A 19288-nucleotide genomic window follows, 5' to 3' on the forward strand; every position below is an offset into this window, starting at 1 on the left:
CAGCCGGTTGACCAATAGGGATTGCGAGGGGAAAGACCGCATTTCCTGACCCCACCCGTCCTCTCTGAAGCTCGCTGTGCTCTCTCTCAGCCTTTACTGCTGGATGTACAGTAGATGGAGCCCTCTCACATTATATGAAGAAAAAGTGGAGTAGTTAGGTGTTGTAGCGACATCTGTCACCCGTTAGATAGTTTGAATGTACAGCTTTAACCGTGGAGGAGACTCATGGTTGTCAACTAAATCAGATGAGGTGTTCAGGGCTCAGTGGAAGAAGTATTGAGACCTTGTGTAGCTAACTTTTAAAATAAGAAATAAAACATTCTTCCCCCTACAAATTCAAAGTTTAATTCATATTAAACTGAAACGAACCGTTGCTCAGTCCATTACAGTCAGGGGTTTTGCTGCTGAAGCCTCACTTGGTCTGGTGGGACCAGTTGCTGTCGGTGGTTAACGTTAGCTAATGTTAGCTAACTTTAGAAGTACTTCACTGTTTCTTACTGTTAGCCGACATTTTAGCATTTTACATTATTATGTAACTGCCACTATTGTCGACGTAAAAGTAGTCCTTTACAAGTAAGTTGTAGGTCCTGGTGATATCACTAAAAGGTACTTTAAGGTACCACAAGAAGAAGTTAACATAAGTTTTACAGAATGGCCCCTGTCAGAGTTACAGTACTGTTTTATTGAATACTATACACATTACTCTGTCAGCAGCTTAATGTAGAAGCTGACATTTAACTATGAATATAATGGAGTTATAAATATAGGAGAGGAAATTTAATAATATTATCCTTTAAAATGTAATGGAATAGAAGTTTAGTAAATTAAGCTTTAAATAGAAATACTCGTGTGAAGTACTTACCCTCAAAATTGTACTTAACCACAGTACTTGTACTCAGATACTTTCTTTTTTTTTAATATCTATTACATACAAGCAGAAAACTTGTCTATTGACAGTTTAAGTACAGTTTAAGTGAATTTCCTAAGTCTACTTTATGTAGTAAATAAACTAATGTCACTGTATTAGTCGTATATTTGGAAGTGTACTACTTAAGTACATCTTGAGACTGATTTGGCCAGCTTTTGCAGTTTATAAAAAGTATACTTTAAGTGTAAGATTAGTAAACTTTGAGTACACAATTAGTTTGTGTCTAAGTTTTATTTTGTACTGCAAATACACCGTGCAACTATACCACAATACCACGACTTTTTTACCACACAGGTGTAAGCCAAATAGACTTTTCTGTGTGCCACAGTACTTACATATATTTAAGGTGTGTCACATTCACTCGCCTGGCTTTTATTTATTTATGAGGGATATGAATCCGCAAAGTAGTCAGTCACTATAGCAGTTTTAAAAGTGTTGTATTTCCCTCTGAGATAGAGTGAAGTAAAAGTAAAATTATTTCAAAATACTCAAGTAAAGTAGGCTACAAGAGCCAAGTAGTAGTATAGTATTGGAGTAAATGTACTTAGTTAAGTACTTAGACACTATACCAGCCAACAACTAACAAGCTGACCTTACAGTATCTTAATATTCATTTTATTCACTATTTGTCTTGGTACAATGTGTAATAACAGTAAGTACATTAACCTTTAATATTTTAGTACTTTGATATTTCCGTTTCACTTTATACTTTATTTTAACTCCAATACATTTTTATGTAAATACTATTGTACTTTTTACTCCACTGCACTTGACCTACATTTACATACGAAACCATTTAATCAGATAATAAAATGTGGTGAACATTTATAGATTTAACTACACCAAAATTTATGAAGTACTTTTACAGCCACCAATAATCTGACGTCAACAGGTCTGGGGGGTTGGGAAGCTTTTACACCCTGCTTACTAGTACTTGTAGTGAGTATACTGGCCCATACAAGTATTAAGGCATCAGTTGTAATAAATTATACATTATACTTTGACAGTGTGAAAGGGACTTGGCATGTATTTTAGACTGTGCTATTCCTACTTTAACTTTAGTTACACAGATCTCAATACTTCAAAATGTGTGTTCAGGGCTGGATTAAGAGCCAAGATAATTCTGCCAACTGACCCCCATGGGTCAAAAGTCCAAGGTTCACTATGTGCCAACTGGTTTTGTTGATTTGATTAATTGCAAATTTGGTAGGGAATAGGATTTACATTGTTAGTTAATCTTGTGGTCAGGTTTTGAGAGACTTTGTGTCAAAAATCTATCTCTCTAATTATTTTTGTGAGGCATTATTTACAGCTGTTGAAGAACACACTCTGTTTAAGGTTGACACACAAACTAGACCAGGTGTAGAGTGTGTAAATAATGTCTTTTCAAATCATTTAGGATCTCGGGTATTGTGGAAACTTGGAGTATGCCTGAGCCATTTTAATTTTTTTCTGTTGTTTTTTTAATATTTTAAAACAAGTCCCCATTTACTTCAGTTGTTTAGTAGAGTGCAGCAACATGGTTTCTTTGTGAAGCTCCAGAATGTTTTGTGAACTACGAAACTTCACCTGACTTTCTCTTGGCATGGGGTTGAGTAGATAATGACTGAATTTTCTTTTTTGGCTGAACATATCCTTTTAGACCTTTGTTATGTAGAAAACCTGGAGTCAGGTGGTATTTTCTCAGCATAATGAGTCCTGGTTTCTTTCTGGCCAAATAATGAAGCTGCCATGTGTACAATGTCAGTGTACTTGAAACTTGGAGGCGACCGAGGACATACTTAACTGATTAGAGGTGGTTGGTCATTAGGGGCCAAACAGCAAATATTTGCTCCAGGGCCTTCCAACATGTTGATCCAGCGCAGTGTATGTCCTATCTATGGAGTCACAATTTTTGCATTTAACAGTTAATCCACACAACAGATAGGAGACAACAGAGCAATTAGGTCACAGATTCTAATGAGTCACAGAATAAAAGGGAAGGATGTAAATTTCAGGAGAAGTCAGGAGATGTTTTGACAACATACCCAAACAGGAAAGTGTTTTTGGCTGCACACCAGTGAGACAGTTTATGAAGAGGTACACATGTCCTAAACATTTATATGAACTCTCTTATCCCTCACAAAAACTAAGCATACTTCAAGTTAGTTTTATCAAGTAAACTTCAAGTGGCAAAAGACGACTTTTCCCCCCTAGCGTTTCCAAGTGTTATTATTGCCACCGCTGTTGGAAAGACACGTGGATTTCTTCCATTTTCCTCAGAGTCACTAATAACAATAACACAGAATAAAACTTAAGTTTATTCAAACATTTAGTCTATAATAGAAATGTATCACCAACTAACCTTCCTTTTCCTGAAGTTAACATTTACTTCTTACGATAAGTTGAAGCAGAATACTATTGACAGTTAAAGTACAGTTCAAATACATTTCTCAGTCTACTTTATGTAGTAAATGCACTTATATCAGTGTACTAGTTGTGTACTTAGAGGTGTACTACTTCAGTACTCTTTGGGACTAAATTCACCCACTTTTTAGTTTATAAAAGTATACTTCTGAGTATACTTTAAGTGTATGACTGGTAACTTTGAGTATACAACTGGTTTACATCTAAGTTTTATTTTGTAGTGCAACTATACTGCTTTGAAGGTGCCAAGGGGTCATTATCTCATTCATATTGTAAATATTAAAATTCTGAGTTTAATTATCTTTTTCAAAACTAGATACTGTTCCTTTAAGTACAAGTGTAAGCCAAAGCATAAGTATAAACCCTTTTCTGTATACTTTTCAGTATAAACCAAGTAAACTTTAACTTAACTTTGTAAAGTATCTCTCTGACAAGTATATATAAAGTAAACTGAACGCATAGTACACTTGGAGAACTTCTTCTTGTAAGAGATGTTGCTTATGTATGTTCATGAAGCTCACCACAGGATGGCAGTAAGACCTCATATTGAAACCAAAACCAAGCTTGTACTGTGGTACTCTGTAACAAGAGCAAAAAGTCACATTATGAACAGTCATTTGGGCTGATTAGACCTACTGAGCATATATGTTCTCAGAGCAAAATCAAGATGCACGGTGAGACATAGAAAATCTTGTCAGACTTTATTAAGAAAACACTGGACCGTTTTAGACACAAACCAGGCTGACTACATTTCTCACAACACCCACCCTGACCCTCATACAGTGTTGGAGTTGATGCATCATCTTGTACTTTCGCCACACAACAACACACACAGACTGCTTTTAACCAGTCTGTTGATTCTGTGGGGAAACAGCTGTCTGGTGATGTGTTCACGGCTGCTTTCCGGAGAATCTTCTTATGAAATGATCAAACATGAACTTAGAAAATGGTTGCCTCTGTATGGGCTTTTTCCATTATTGTCGAGTTAATGAGTTGTGACTGTAGAGGGCGTGAATGGACGAGCTGTCAACCAGAAGTATTCGTCTCATTTTGTATTGACAGATGTTGTCTGTCTCTCTCTCTTGGTTTCTATGATCACTTTTTATTTCTGTTTTAGTTCCTTTAATGGCATATTAATGAAAACCACTAAAGTTGCATTTCCCCCTCTTTATTCTTCTGCTGCAGCCTGAAGTCCGTGACATTGATACAAAACACAAGAACAAATACAAAAACACAGATTAAGTTGTTTTTTTTTCATCATTATGTCCGGACACAAACGTTTAAATGTAGGGAAGGCTCTCTAAAAGCAGCACAGGTTGTCCGGTTGGCTCCTCGATGCACGTCACACACCTGCCCAGCTAAACCCCGCCCCTCGTTTTTTAATAAAAACCCCCACGAGACAGGAAGACCTGTCAATTGCTCTATCCAGTCGCACTGCCTCCTCAAAGTAGTTTCACTGCATGTTAGTCACAGGCAGTGACTAAGGGGATTTAAACAAACAACATTCACACACTCGAGCCATTTCACATCTGAGACCACCGGACCAGAACCACTCGGGGCGTCTGATCTCTGCCCTCCATGCTCCTGCAATCCGGCGGGTGTTAAGATCCATGGAAGTGGCCGGCTTCTACGACGAGGGCAGCTTCGCTATCCACAACCGAGACAGCATTATCAGTCCCGTCAGCAGCGGCTCATATTGGAGGCTCGGTGACTCGATGACGGAGCTGGGCATCGAAGAGCGGGAGAGAGCGATAGACTTCAGTGTTTACCTGGACTCAGCTTTGCACTGTCCGCAGCAGCATCAACAGGGGGACGTGTACTCAGATTTCCTGGCGGAGAACAAGATCAAGAGAGTTGCAGCTTTGCAGACCTACAAGAACTACTCGCTGCTGAACGAGCTGGAGACAAGTCAGTGCGACAACTTGAGGGACCCCAGGGATCCCTACGCGCTGGGTTACACCGAGCTGCAGGAGACCCGAGTGGATAGTGTGCTCAGCCCTGAACTGAGTCGCTACAGAGCTGCTGCCGCCGCCGCCGCTGCTGCTGAGAGAGACGATAGTCAGGAAGACGCAAAGATGGAGAACGGGTCGTCTGGTTATGACATGAGGTCCTACCTTCATTACCAGTCCACCAGCGGCAGCCTCGGGAACATCTCCACCGCGTCCTCGACTTGCTCCAGCCCGCCCGGCACACCTGCCCCGTCAGGTAAAAGCAGGTCACCATCGCACGGGGGCAAAATCTCCAGCGGGAAGTCAAAGAAACGCCTGGACAAGGACAGTGACGAGTACAAGGTGAGGCGGGAGAGGAACAACCTCGCCGTGAGGAAGAGCAGGGACAAAGCAAAAATGCGCAACTTGGAGACTCAACATAAAGTGCTGGAACTGGCTGCAGAGAACGATCGTTTACAAAAGCGCGTAGAGCAGCTGTCCAGAGAGCTGGCCACCCTGCGCAACCTGCTCTCCGCCACTGGACAATGTTAAAAAAAAAAAACCTCCTCCAGAGACTCCTCACGGATCACTGGGCCGCTTGTCTAATCATTGGTGGACTTTAGAGCCGGAGGTGAAAAACGGTACGCTTCACAGGTGAAGACAGTGACCACCAGTTTACAAGGACACTTTGAATGGGACTGTAGAAGTGGGTGCATGGATTGCGCAATCATTCACCATTCTTCAAATGTCACCGTAGCTTTATTCTCAGATGTAATTTTGTGTATGCAGTATTTCTGTGCAGGTTTTACATACATGCGAGTGAATTTCTACATTTTTGTGTATCTGGAGCAGTGGTTGTCAAGGGAAGAGTTGTGCTGCAGTGAAATGATGCAACTCTTTGTAATACTATTGGCAATGAATGAAATAAGTCTAATTATTTAATATTAAAATGGGAAATGCTTTAATTGTACTTGATATTTTATTGAATTAAACAGATTTATACTTTGTTTAAACAATTTCAATTGCAATTTCTTCTTTTCTGTCCTTTTTGAAGCAGGTGTAGGCTCAGACAGACGTGCACGCTCGCTTTAAATATTCACACTCAAGGATAGTCAGACTGTGTACTATGGTGTATGTCAATTACAACATATTGCAGATAAAAACTGGCTAGACGATAAGGCACATTTACAACCTTTTAATTCAGGCCAAATGCCAACATTTCAAGAGGTATTAAACTGATGTAGGAACATGATGTTTCTTTATCGATATAGAGTGAATTATATAAATCTAGACGTCACAAGCGACATTTAAATAATGCCTCGGATCACCATGACCAAAATTCAGAATCAGTCATGGATTTCACAAAGCAAACAATGGCGTGTAGTGGATTGATCAACGCAGTTTTATGGTGAAAGAAAACCTCCTCAGGTCCTGAATTGAGAATATAAAATGAGGATTTGTTGAGATTTTATTTTGCCATTAAATAGAAGACAAAGGTGAGGTTAATACCTAACCGGCCAGAGCAAGAAACCAACTCTCCACACTATTATGTGGTTATACCATTTGTTTTTCCGTCTGTGTGCTCATTGATTTGACGCAAAAGATGTCAGATCAGGAATTACATCCGACCAATTTAGACTGAAACGATACTGCTGAGAGCAGCAAAAAACAAAAAGAGAAAAAAACGACTTGGTCAGACTGCACGCAGCACAGAAATGTTAGCTTTATCTTTAGCACACGGCTCTGTCAATAGTCTGCTGGGTCCACTGGCCCAGAGAGGGGTTCAAGGTTGCATGAAAATTAATCAGCAACTAACCTCCTCACACCACCTCAGGTCTCGCTTCAACAGCCAAGAACCTGGAAGGGAGTGAGCGCTATGAGAGATATGTATAATCCCGAGCAAACGTTGTTTAACGCTCAAGTGGAAAACCCTGAGCAGAAAATGTAGAAGTTAAAAAACTGGGAGTGACAAAGGAGGTTACACCAGACATGATAGATAAGTTGACAATTGGTTTGCAGTGGAATTTACCAAGCCCTGAGCATGCATTTCACTGTGTGCACAATATGAAACGTATCTGTCATGAGCAAAGCAAACCCCAGACAGAGAGGATAAAGAAAGAGGCATGGTGGGATTTGTACGTGATCCGTGACATTTCAGGGTGGGGATTGTTTTCTAACTCTCACTTCAAACAGCAGAGACGAGGAAGAAAAACACCTCTGTTAGCTTTTCAAGAGGGAACATTCATCATAACCGCACTCAAAAAGTTAAACCCTCTAAATAAAGTATAAAAACTGTGCTGTTGCTGTTTGGTACAGTGAGAGATGACATTTTGGATATTTCAACACACTCAGTGATGGAACAGTTTGGCTTTTTAACTGTTGTGCAATATCCTCCCTTTCCAACACATCATCACTTAAAGAATGCTACACCCACATTTAAATAAGACATTGTTATCCTCCGTGTACACAGGACAATGGCTCTAAGTATTTGTGGCCTGGCTTTAAGCCCTGGTGGGTACAAAATGGTGCAAGTAACGTTGATTATTGCGAACAGATTTCAACATGATTAACACAGCCGCAGGAACAGAGTAATGTGTCAAATAATGTGTTAATAATTAAACATCCAGCACTCTGTTGTTGTGACTTCGTCAGCACACATCTTGCACTGCGCTCGCTGCGTATGTTGTAGCTGTCAGTGTTGGCACAGATTCATTCAAACATTCTAGGCATTCTTTCTTCGATGACCCCCCCCTCCGTTTCCTATTGGAGCCCCACGCAGTCGTTCCCTGCTCCTGGCTCACATGCTGACAGGAGAGAGGGAAATTCCCACACAGGATGACCTCTTTTCTTGAAAGTTTAGCCCAGCCCCCTTTCCTCATTTTACCGTCAATGGGCAGTGTCTGTCCGTAAACTCCTCGTTGCATCACAGCCCCTCCTCAGGCCAACTGACCTCCTAAAAAACTCCACTGATAAAGCAATACAAACACACACACACACATACACACACACACACACACACACCTGTCACACGAATGTCCACTCTGTACTAGCTGTTGAGAAATGGAAGAATTTTCATTTACCTATGAGTCATGCTAATGAGTTTTGACATATGTTTTAAAAAGTATTCGCAGGTTTTTGTTCCTCAAAAACACATTTGTACATCGTTGGATCACATTGTGTTTCCCAAATGAATCAAAAACTGGAATGATTTGAACTCGTTTAACACTTTTAATTAACTAATTTGGCCTTGGTTTAGTTTTGCTAGCTGGCAGCACTACCTTACAACCCGCATAGATGTGTTAATTTAAATTACAACATGAACATGGAGCAACGGGTGTGCAAACTGCCACATTTGAAAAAAAAGGAAAGTGCCCAGACTTTTACATTACCTTTGCCTGACCTGTAACACTAAATGCGTTTAAACAATGTAGTTCTTATTTTTTATCCTCTGCTTTGTTTATAAGTTGTTTTTTTAAAGGAAAAAGACACATTATATATACAGAAGTACAAGAAAAGTAGGTTGAGGACTATAACAAATGAATTGACCAATTTACCTACTAACAACACTTTTTTTTTTTCCACATTGTTTTTTTTTTAACTTTATTTTGTGCCTGCAGAATCCAGGGGTTCACATCCAGTCTGTGGTTAGGTTAGGCAACAAATGCCCTTTGGTTAAGGTTAGGAAAATATATTTCCAGTTTGTCAAACAGCCGCAACATTTAATCTGTGGGATTCACTTTGGGTAACGTAAGTAAAGACTGTGATTATTGTTGTATGTTAAAATCAGTCCTTTAAACAGTGACAACATTTAACCTTTAGGATTCATGTACATAGACATAAAACTCATGCCACGAGAGCCTTGAGTTTGCGGCAAACATTGCCAATTCTTGCCAATTTACACAATTCTTATCAATTACATTTCATCACTATTTCATTAACTCCCTTGACACTGGGTTGAACAAAATGATCGCATGGTCGGTCTTAAGGTGTTAAAGGATCAGCAGATGAATAGGTCTTGTTGCATCTCCACAGACAGAATCTGTCATGACACGTTGAGATGAAACAATAAGTCGATTATTTCGAAAGTCAATCAACAAAAAATTATTATGCAACTATTCTGATAATACAACTATTCTGATAATACAATAATCATTTTAGTCGTTTTTAGCAGAAAATGTTAAATATGTGCTGTTTCTAGCTTCTCAAATACGTGGATTTGGCACACATGACAATTAACTGAATATCTTAAGATTATTTAGTCACCATGGTCTGTGGAAAATTGTAACAACCATTTTTACTATTTTCTGGCATTTTATAGACAAAATGATCAATCAATAATGAAAATTGTTTGTAGCAACCATAATATGATACTTTGTTATAACAAAAAACTGAACAAACATTTAGCTGCCGTTGGTTTAATTAATATGACGTTGCTTCATAACGTACAAACCTGGAGTGCCCAAACTATTTCTCTTCAAGGGCCAAAACTGAAACTTAAAGGTAGGCCATGGACCAAAACCCTTTTGTATTGTATTGTGTTGTTGTGTTAAGATGCAAAATGTTACTAAGAAACCAAGTTCCCTTAATTCACTGACTTCCTGTGCAAAATGTCAAACTATAAATAATAATTTGTAATTAGGAATCCCGCATTTTAAAGAGCATGTTTACCTCACTAAAAATAAAACTGCATAAACAGCAGCAATTCTTTTATATATGTATTATTTATTTATTTTTTCAATAAAAAAACATCTGGCAGGACAAATCGAAACCTATTACAGGCCAACCATCAACTTTTTCATCACATCATTTACAAGATGTAAATCAGTAGCCACACAGTAATTACCAATTTCCTTTGGATTTGGTTCAAATTTGTGGGCCAAAACTACTTTTGATGTGCAACTAAATAATGCTGCAATATTCAGGGTTTTTATTACAGTGAACAAATCACATTTAAAGACACAACAGTGTGTTACTCCTGTCCGTCCCATAATACGCTCCCTGTCTGTGTCCGTGGAACCAAATCCCCCACTCACCCACATGATCAGAATAAAGCTGTGGTGTACCTCAAAGCTCTATTCTGAGTCCTATTTTGTTTTATACTTACTTTAAGATAAATTTAGATAAAACTTAGTTTAGTTAACTTAGTTACCTGGTGATACCATAACGACTCTTTCTAAAATGTTAGCTGACTGGTCAACTTTGATCCTGGTCAGTATTTTAGGGGCCCAGACAGGTTTTAAGAGGTGCTCATTTGTGTTCTTTCTTCTATTTCAGGATCCATTCTCTTTAGATTTTTAAAAGTGGTCTATACATTTCATAATCTTGTTTAATCTCAAAGACTGACCCCCATTTAAGAGACCTTGCATTGATTTGCAGTTTAATTTAAAAGTAATTTTGAACAGACAGATGTTGAAATGTTTTAGTTTGTATCTTTATTGTTGTTGTGTCCTAAAGAACCTTTTATCTAAATTATGTAGACATTTGCTCAGAGTTTGGCAGATTTTGAAGACAAGAGTTGGTCAAGATGTCTCGGCCCTAATCTCTGAAATACGATATAAAGGTAGCCAAACTTGCGTCGTCTTCTAGGCCACAATTAAAACTGATAAATGTGATTTCTAAGTATTGGTGATTTTAACACTGTGATTTTGCATGTTTAATTCCAGTTCCTTCTCTAAGTGAAAGGGCAGCCGGATATCCGGACCAGTGTAACGGGAAGCCAAACCGCCTGAGCTACGGTAAACGGTCCAAAGATGATCTGACTTGAAGTGCACCAAGATTTCAACATCTCTGTTCACTTCTGCTATTTTGCTGTGGATGACTGTGAAAATACAAAACTGACGTGCAGAACTGACTTGTGGTCACTACACAGCAAGTATCACTGCCCCTGTCTTGTGTAACACCAGGCCATCCTTGCAAAATGAATGTTGGTTTAATTATTAGAGCAACACACAAGTGAGAGAGTTCATTTCAAGACACCAAATGTGTAAAAGCTTAAATTAAGTATCCTTATTACATACAGAACCCTGTCATTTTATATTAGCAATAAATCAATGTATACATTGATATGTAAATGAAGCATGTGAAGGATCAAACCCTGTGTTAATTTGGATTTCAATGACGTTTTATTTGAAGCTTCATGAAAAAAAATGTTAATGCCATTTAGGACTAAATTGCAATTTTGGTGGTTTAGTTGCCTCCATTGTTAAAAAATAAACAAAAAGATGGTTTCCATCGCTGCTCCAAACAAAAACAAGTCCTGTGAGAACGACTGACCAGGAAATATTTTAAATGTTTATTCAGCACACAATTTCAAAATGAAAACCATATCATGATTATTTTTCAACAGCGCTACGCAGTGATGGAACATAAACTAAGTCGATTTACTCAAGAACTGTACTTAACATTACATTTTCTGCTACGTTACACTAACACTTCCACTTCACTGCATTTTGAAGGCAAATATTGTACTTTTTGCTCCGTTGCATTTATTTGACAACTTTATTTACTAGTTACTTTGCAGATTACATGCTGCATCAGAGCCAAAGTAACTAATTTCTAAATTAATTTATTTTACCCGCAATCAGATTTAAAAAAAAAACAAAAAAACACAATGATTCTGATAATCCAAATATGCTGAATATCAGATCTGATAATTGACCAGGCTGTTTATCTGTCAGCCCAAAGTATGCAGTATGTGCATGTAAATATAATTACTATTTACTTTTACTTTAATTTGATAGTTAAGTACATTCATTGCCAGAAATTTACTTTTGATACTTAAGTAGATTTAAAATCAGATACTTTAAGACTTTTAGTCAAGTACTATTCGTATAGTTGACTTTCACTTTTACCAAAGTAATATTATAATACGATATCTTTACTTTCACTCAAGTAGACTGTTGGGTACTTTTTTACTATCTTGCATTACGCAATTTACTGATTAAAGATAGCAGTGGTAGAGGACACAAGTGCAAAACCACAATAAATATACATCCCATTATGAAATAAATACAGCAATCTAAACTTAAAAAAAGCAAAACAATATTATCAGCAAATCACACTTCAAGTATGCACAATGCCCTATAAACTATAAGATAATTGGTATAATTTAAGTGTTATTATATTAATCTTACCAATGCAATATGTACATTTTATTCATAATGTTGGTGTGATTCAAATTAATTACATCTAATAACATATTCTTTTATGTCTCTTTACCGGAATACAGTTACTTTTTTCTGTGTCCTGATACATAATCCCGGTACATGTATTCCGTTACTCCTCAAGTCTGAATGCAGTACAAGTACCTAACATTGTACGAAAGGTCACCTCTAAACGTACTTATCTACTTTGCGCCACTGAACAGAAGACAGCATTTAATACTCTGTATTTCAGACATATTAAATAACTAGAGACCATTCTTCTGGCCCTCACTCGAACCACACCCATGTTTAAACTCGGCCTTCATTTTGATCTCAACTACACACACTTGTACACTTGTGACTGCATTTTGCAAAGTTTTGATGTTACCAGGCTGACAAATATCTGTCCACAAAGGACTCAAAACTGCTTCTGAGGTAATTCCCACTACAATTTGTGTCTTCAGGACCACAGTTGCCATGATGACAGACACAGAGACAGACTCCGAAGTGAAACCAGTGCTGTCGCCACTGGTAATGAACTGGTAACATTTTCCTTGAGGTCAATAATCAATGGAAATGTGGATATGAGTTATTTTAGTCATTCAGGCTTAACTCACATGAATCATTCCCAGCCAACAAATTCCGTCTCATCAGATATGAGCCAACACTGATTCAAAGCTAATTTGCCATTATCATGCTGGCTCCTCCACACAGACATGTAGTCCTAAGTGATTTCTTATGTCATTCATTATTGCACGACTTAAAAAGGAAGATGTCCGACTAGTCTGTAGAGGTGTCGAATTTTCTGTCGATACAGATACTGCACTATTCCTCAAACCTGTCCTCAAAAAAAAAAAGAAATTTCCTAGATTACCAGACACTAAAGGAACATCCTGTTTTATTTTGACAACCACACCTCAAAAAGTATGAATTTTATGGAAGTGAAAATCTGTCCTTTTATGAAATGCGACCATTCATTGCGTAAAGGCACGGACTGAGGGCATGGGAAGGGCACTTACTTTAAATTACATGTATTAATTAATTAAATCAGGGGAATTATGGATGTAGTTTAATCGAACCAGTTCTGCATGAAAATTGACATTTTCACTGGTATATCTTAATGTAGTAAGAGAGGAAAGGTGTGTACCTTGATAGAAAGATAAGAAGAAAAAACCTGTGGGAAGATTGTTTTCTGCTGATCTTGTGACTGCATGTAAGACAGCCTGATAGAGATCTTTGTCGTTGACAAGCTGCTGCAAAGTAAATGAGTAAAACGTACAGTAAATCCTCAGCTATACACTCACAAAATCACAGAGACCAGCTTGACACAATAGTAGTAGTCATGTGTGGGCTTTGACATGTACAGATTACTCAACAGGAAGTGGGGCGTGTTGCTGATGGTGGCAGCCATGAAAACATTCACCACCCACACTGTCTTAACAATGTGACCTTCCTCACGTTTACCACATCTTACCTTTCACCTCAATTCCAAAAGTTTTTGATGCAAACACAAAATCATTGATAAGCGTGCGCGTGCTTCTGACACAGCTTTAGTGTTGCATCATAAAAAATAAAAACCCACAATAACGCATCAGATGCAACAGATCTTTTTCCATAGTTGCCATGAAGAAAGCATCAACAACAACCTAAAAGAACACGGTGGTAACATCTGTGGTTAGGTCAGCCTGCTTTGTTTACATGTGGACTGCATGTCGATATCGTCATCACTCCTTTTTGCGTTAAACGAGAGGAAGGATGCGGGAGCTTGAAGCGCACCTAGAGGGGAAGCACCAGCTCCAACCCCTTCAGTTTTTACGCTATGACCTAAATGCACGAACTTAGCCTATGACAGTCGAGGAACTATATGTCACATCAGTGTGTGTCGGACGGTTGGTCTTCACCAGCAGCAGCTAGGGGGACAGGAACAGGAACAGGAACTGCTCACGGGTGAGCGTCTCAACAGACGTAACCAAAGACATCACACTGACACACTAATGAGAACAACAACACAATGTTTTACATAAGAGTTAAAAACAATCTTGCTGTTCGGTCAGGGAAAAAAATATTAAGTCAGAGCACTTGCTGTGTAAGTAAAGAATAAAGGGTGGCCGGACATCTGTTACTTTAGTACTGATACCAATATGTGAAAAAGTCCTGCTTTAAAAGCCAAACCCAAGTACAGAGGTATTATCTGCAAAATGTACTATGTAGTAAAAATACTTTTTTTGTTGTTTTTTGCAGAAAAATGGCCCATGTGTTATATTTTATCACATTATTGGTTTATTTATACTGGGGTATAGCTGATATTTTAAATAAGCAAACTTTAGAGAAAGGTAAAGAAAACATTCATACAAATTTGTGTAGCTGAACTTTGTTTCTTCTTCTTTCTTCTATTAATCATCACATGACTCATCAGTTTATCTTGTGATCCTTTGACGGGGTCTGACCCCCCCCCACCACTGGACCAAACTACTAAACTGTTCATAACTTAGGTTAAAGTAGCTCCATCTCGACCAGCTACAACAATAAAAGGCTCAATTAATGCAACAGTATTAACACATGATCTGATATAGCCGTGTTTAGTTGTTCCAGGACTGTCGTTGTAAAAGACCAATCACAGTGTTGTGAGGTCACAGCTTTGCAACTCATGTTGTTGTTCCTGAAAAATCGTAATTGATGGTGCTCACTTCTTATTTTGTGTTTCTTTTCAGTTTCCTGACGCTGTTTGGTTTGGGTTGGGATATAAAAATACTTTTGTTTTGGCAACAAAAAACATTGGTGAGGTTTATGAAAAACATGGTTTGGATTAAAAGAGACCCTTTCACTTTCACTTTGTTCAAAAGGAAAACTTCTCTTATGAGTATTTTTCCAGTCTTTTTCCCTGAATCACAAAGCTATGACATTATGAAAAACTGATTAGTCAGTTGTAATGACGGCCCTGGAGGAATATTAATTATAATGTTCCAGGAACAACACCAACACGGTAACCTCAGTTTGTGCGTAGCCTTTTATCCAACAGCGACATCTCAGACCAGTTGATAGTTTGGGTTAAACTCAAGCTGCCATTTTCTCTGGTCTGTGACCTGACGGCCTCCGACCTAAAGTGGGGGAAATTGTTAGTAATGAGATATTAAATCGTCAGACATGCATTTTAGATGAATCAGATGTATGCACTTGAAAACAACATCATGGAAATAGACAATTAAATTGTATGTAAGCTAGTGTGTGATTGTGATTGGTTCCATATCTCTCTTCGATTCAACTGTTAACAACCACCGACAAGGGCCCCCGACGTGTCACTGCTTAGACAGAGGGGCCACAAGCCCTAAACATTGGGAATCACTGTTTAAATGAGAAGCTAACAAAATCCATCTATCAGCCCAACACACACTAATTAACACATCACATCTCACAAAAGAATCAAAGTGAGATGATAAGTGCTTCTTTTCTCATTTAACTCTCGGCACAACGTCTCCTTTTTACACTTTAGATGTTAGATAGTTAATTAGACAGATTTAAAAGTGCTGATAGATGTATTTTGTTACCTTTGAATGCAGCCCTGCTAGCTGTTTCCAGTGTTTATGCTAAACTAAGCTAACCAGTTGCTGGCTGTACCTTCACAATTAACACACAGACATGAGGGGGATTTTTTCAAATTTTTGGTAAGAAAGCAAATGAGCATATTTCCGAAAATGTCAAACTTTTCCTTTAACAATGCGTTGTGTTCAATTAGCTTTTTATGCAAGTGGATCAGGTAAATACGATGGCGTTAAAAGTACAATATTTTCCTTGCGGTAAAAGGAAGCATGCAATGTAATTGCACAAGTACAGTGCAGATACCACAAAATTAAAATTCAGCTCTTGAGTAAATGTGCTGAGTTGTTTTGACATGGTAAGGGCATGAAGAAACATGGTACACCTGACGTTGTACTCAGACTTCCTGGTATCAGTCTTCCATTGTACAACACTGTTTGTGTGTGTGGTGACTCAGACTTTTGCAGAGTCACACTTGGAAAGCTTTGACTCCCCTCACATTCAGGAATTTCCTGATCCCCGCTCGACTCCCTGCGAAAATGATCTGCAGGCTAAGAAAGAGACTTTACAGTCAAAGATCGTCCCACCCACCCTCACAGCTGGCCAGCTATTGGGAAGTTCCAGGTTAATAACTAAACTGAGGACACATGCTGAAAGAGTCAGCAAGGCAGGGCAGATATCCTTTTCGGTCGATCGTGAGTGTGGAGTCAGCAGTGTGCACAATTAGGCTGAACGAGGAGGCACTGTAGGACGACACAGAGTGCACTTTTGACATTTGAACGTTTTTCAGAACAGTCATATTCTGACCTATATGAACTCAAATTCCTCACCCAAATCACAAACATTAAAACGTGTGGGCCTAGTGGATGACACACATTGATAACACATACTGTACATTGAAGGTGACATTTATCTTATTTATAAGTAGTAAAGCATCAGAGTGACAAAACTCTTCAGCACAAAACTTTATGAGACATGACAAGAAAGGTAGGATCGGACGGCCTGTTCAATGAGTACAATTGTGGCTTTCAGATGACTTCCGGTCGCTTGTCACACCTTGATTGTAGTTTTCCAAGGCAGAGTGCATCTTGTTCCAGCCTGCTCATTGACGTCAGACACAGAGTGGTGGTTGGGAGTGCTATTACTCACTCTAAGTTGCATTCCTCGCACAGCACGTACCAGTGAGCGCCTCTTATTTCCCAAACAGGAAGTTCTAGCCAAGACTGTTGCCAAATCATCTGCACTACATGAGTGTGGTGGAATTTACTCAAGATATTGCATGTGTCTCAAGACATGTTCTTCCTTCCTTTAGTGTTTACTGGCCATTATTATTGTGTTCATTCTTTGGCCTTGTTTAGTCGAGCAGTTTGGACATTGACTCTTTACGTCTTATGTCTGTGTATTAAAATTAAACTTGTTTATATCTGTAACTCCAGTGGTGAGAGCGGCAGCAAGCGGTGTTCGAACTTAAAGAAGGTGAAGAACATTTTGATGAGAAATATTAGCTGTGTAGCTGGCAGCCGTTAAGATTTGAATAAAATGGTAGTAAAACTTGTGGCATGCAGCATCGCTATCTGCTTAAAAACTGAAGGCAGTTTATAGTCTGCCAGCAGAGGAACACTCCCGACTCCACTTAATTACTGTCCACTGTAAATAAGAGCATAATTAATGAGCAAACCCAGGTACCATACAGAGAACAGGAAAGAGTGGGCTGTAGTAAAAGCCAAGACTTCATATTCGCAGAGAGGCAGCCAGTAAGCAGTGAGTTTCACAGTCCTAGAGAGCCACCTGGTGGTGTTTCTAAAACACTTCACTCAGCCCCTCTGGAGGGCGAGAATTCACTGTACTCACCGTTAAATATACTTTCTGCAACAATGATTTAAAAGTGCATGATAACGGTACAAAAGACGTGCTTAGTGGAGATATTTCAGCACCCTTTAAAGACCCGCTCCAATGAAAACAAGTTTTTAACCTCGTCAAACTGTCCATATGGTGTTTTTTTACATGATACAAGACACATGATGTGTCTTAAATATGTTTTAAATGTGAATTGTGTGTATCGTTGAGCCTTACCAAAAGAGTATTTCTGTCACTGTTGGGACAGACAATGAAGTTTATGCAAAATAAGCAGACAACACCATGGCTGAGCCTTTCTGCTTTGGAACCGCAGTGTAGCAATCAGTCTTTAAAAAAAAAACAGATTCAGACAGCCAGCGTTTCAAACGTTACAAACCAAAGGAACCAATCCTGTCAACTTTCATTTCATATCATCAGCAGAACGCCGCTGGTAAACGAGCTGTATCAAGTAGAAGTCAAGTGTGCCAGGTGCAGCTAATTATCGTTAAATGGCCTAATGGCTTCATTAATTCTTCAGAAATCATTACCTCAGACAAGAAGGGTATATTTTCTGCCGGGTCAGTTTGTTGGTTGCCTGGTTTGTACATAAAACTTGGATGGAGGATGGGTCACAGCCCTGAACAGACCCCATTAACTTTTGGTGCTGATCCGGATAAAGGGAAGGATCCAGGATTTTTTTCTCACTTCCTTTGACACTGTGAGATAGGGTGTTTTTTTCAACATTACCATTAATTTCTCAGGGTTATGGTTAAGCAGTTATGGGTGGTTAGACTGTTGGGCCATGGCGGAGGTATGGCGTGCCACACTACTTCTCTAATGCTAAACAGAACACTTATGAACCATTAATAAGAAGTTACTACTCTTTAGTGTGACTGGTCCAACTGTTTGACCACTGCAGACAATGGACCAAAATTAATTTATTAACACTTACTGCAGAGTTGATTACAAAATTAATTCCTGATATCCTTGAGTGTAAACAAAAGGTCTCTAAGAATTTAAAGTAACAGCCAATGAACCAATGAACCGACTTCCTGTTGATCTTGATAACCATTACTTCTGTTTTTGACTGATTCATTTCTCTACTGCACTTGTTTGTATTATTGAATTTAGGGCAAGTCATTAACCACAATGTAACTTGACTTATGATGTTTTTAATGTAGAATTTGTTGATGACACAGTGTTGGTTTGGTATCTGATGATGAGCAATGCATCTTGCATTTGTCAATGAGTTTGCTATTTGGTGTCATGCAACTTCTTTCTAAGTAAATAACAACAAAACTAAAGAAATGATCTTTGATTTCAGAGTGAGTGAAGGGACATACCAACGGCTTTTATCAAGGGAGGCTGTACTGAAGATGGAGATAAATGCTGTAAATATACAATAAGGTATGTTAACACAGGTGTCATCTGAAAAGATGTTATTTACATTTTATGGTGTTTTTTTGTTATTGTTTTTTAACATTTTAAAGCAAGTCCCCATCTACTCCAGTTGT

General features: G+C 38.6%; 2 protein-coding genes across 8 annotated transcripts in view; both read left to right on the forward strand.

The window, feature by feature from the left end:
- Positions 1-19288, forward strand: part of klhl12 (kelch-like family member 12) — a 112464-nt gene that overhangs the window by 74617 nt on the left and 18559 nt on the right. For 2 of the 7 annotated variants that reach the window (XM_084367230.1, XM_084367229.1), the window contains exons 2-4: positions 10926-10997; positions 12869-12946; positions 19099-19181. Coding sequence is in view for 2 of the 7 variants with exons in the window: in XM_084367224.1 (XP_084223350.1) it covers positions 10926-10997 (72 nt within the window). In the remaining 5 variants the exon portion in view is untranslated. The remainder of the gene's footprint in view (positions 1-10925; positions 10998-12868; positions 12947-19098; positions 19182-19288) is intronic. The other 5 variants (XM_084367224.1, XM_084367225.1, XM_084367232.1 and 2 more) reach the window with 4 other exon arrangements.
- On the forward strand, positions 4610-6279 carry cebpb (CCAAT enhancer binding protein beta). The gene has a single exon (XM_084366271.1). The coding sequence runs from the start codon at positions 4945-4947 to the stop codon at positions 5812-5814; it is 870 nt and encodes a 289-aa protein (XP_084222397.1). The 5' UTR covers positions 4610-4944; the 3' UTR covers positions 5815-6279.

The sequence above is a fragment of the Pagrus pagrus genome (genome assembly GCF_965226575.1).
Source record: "Pagrus pagrus genome assembly, chromosome: 11".
Taxonomy (NCBI): domain Eukaryota; kingdom Metazoa; phylum Chordata; class Actinopteri; order Spariformes; family Sparidae; genus Pagrus; species Pagrus pagrus.

Coding starts and splice junctions, on each gene's coding strand:
- cebpb (XM_084366271.1), top strand. CDS start 4,945: ATGGAAGTGGCCGGCTTCTACGACGAGGGCAGCTTCGCTATCCACAAC.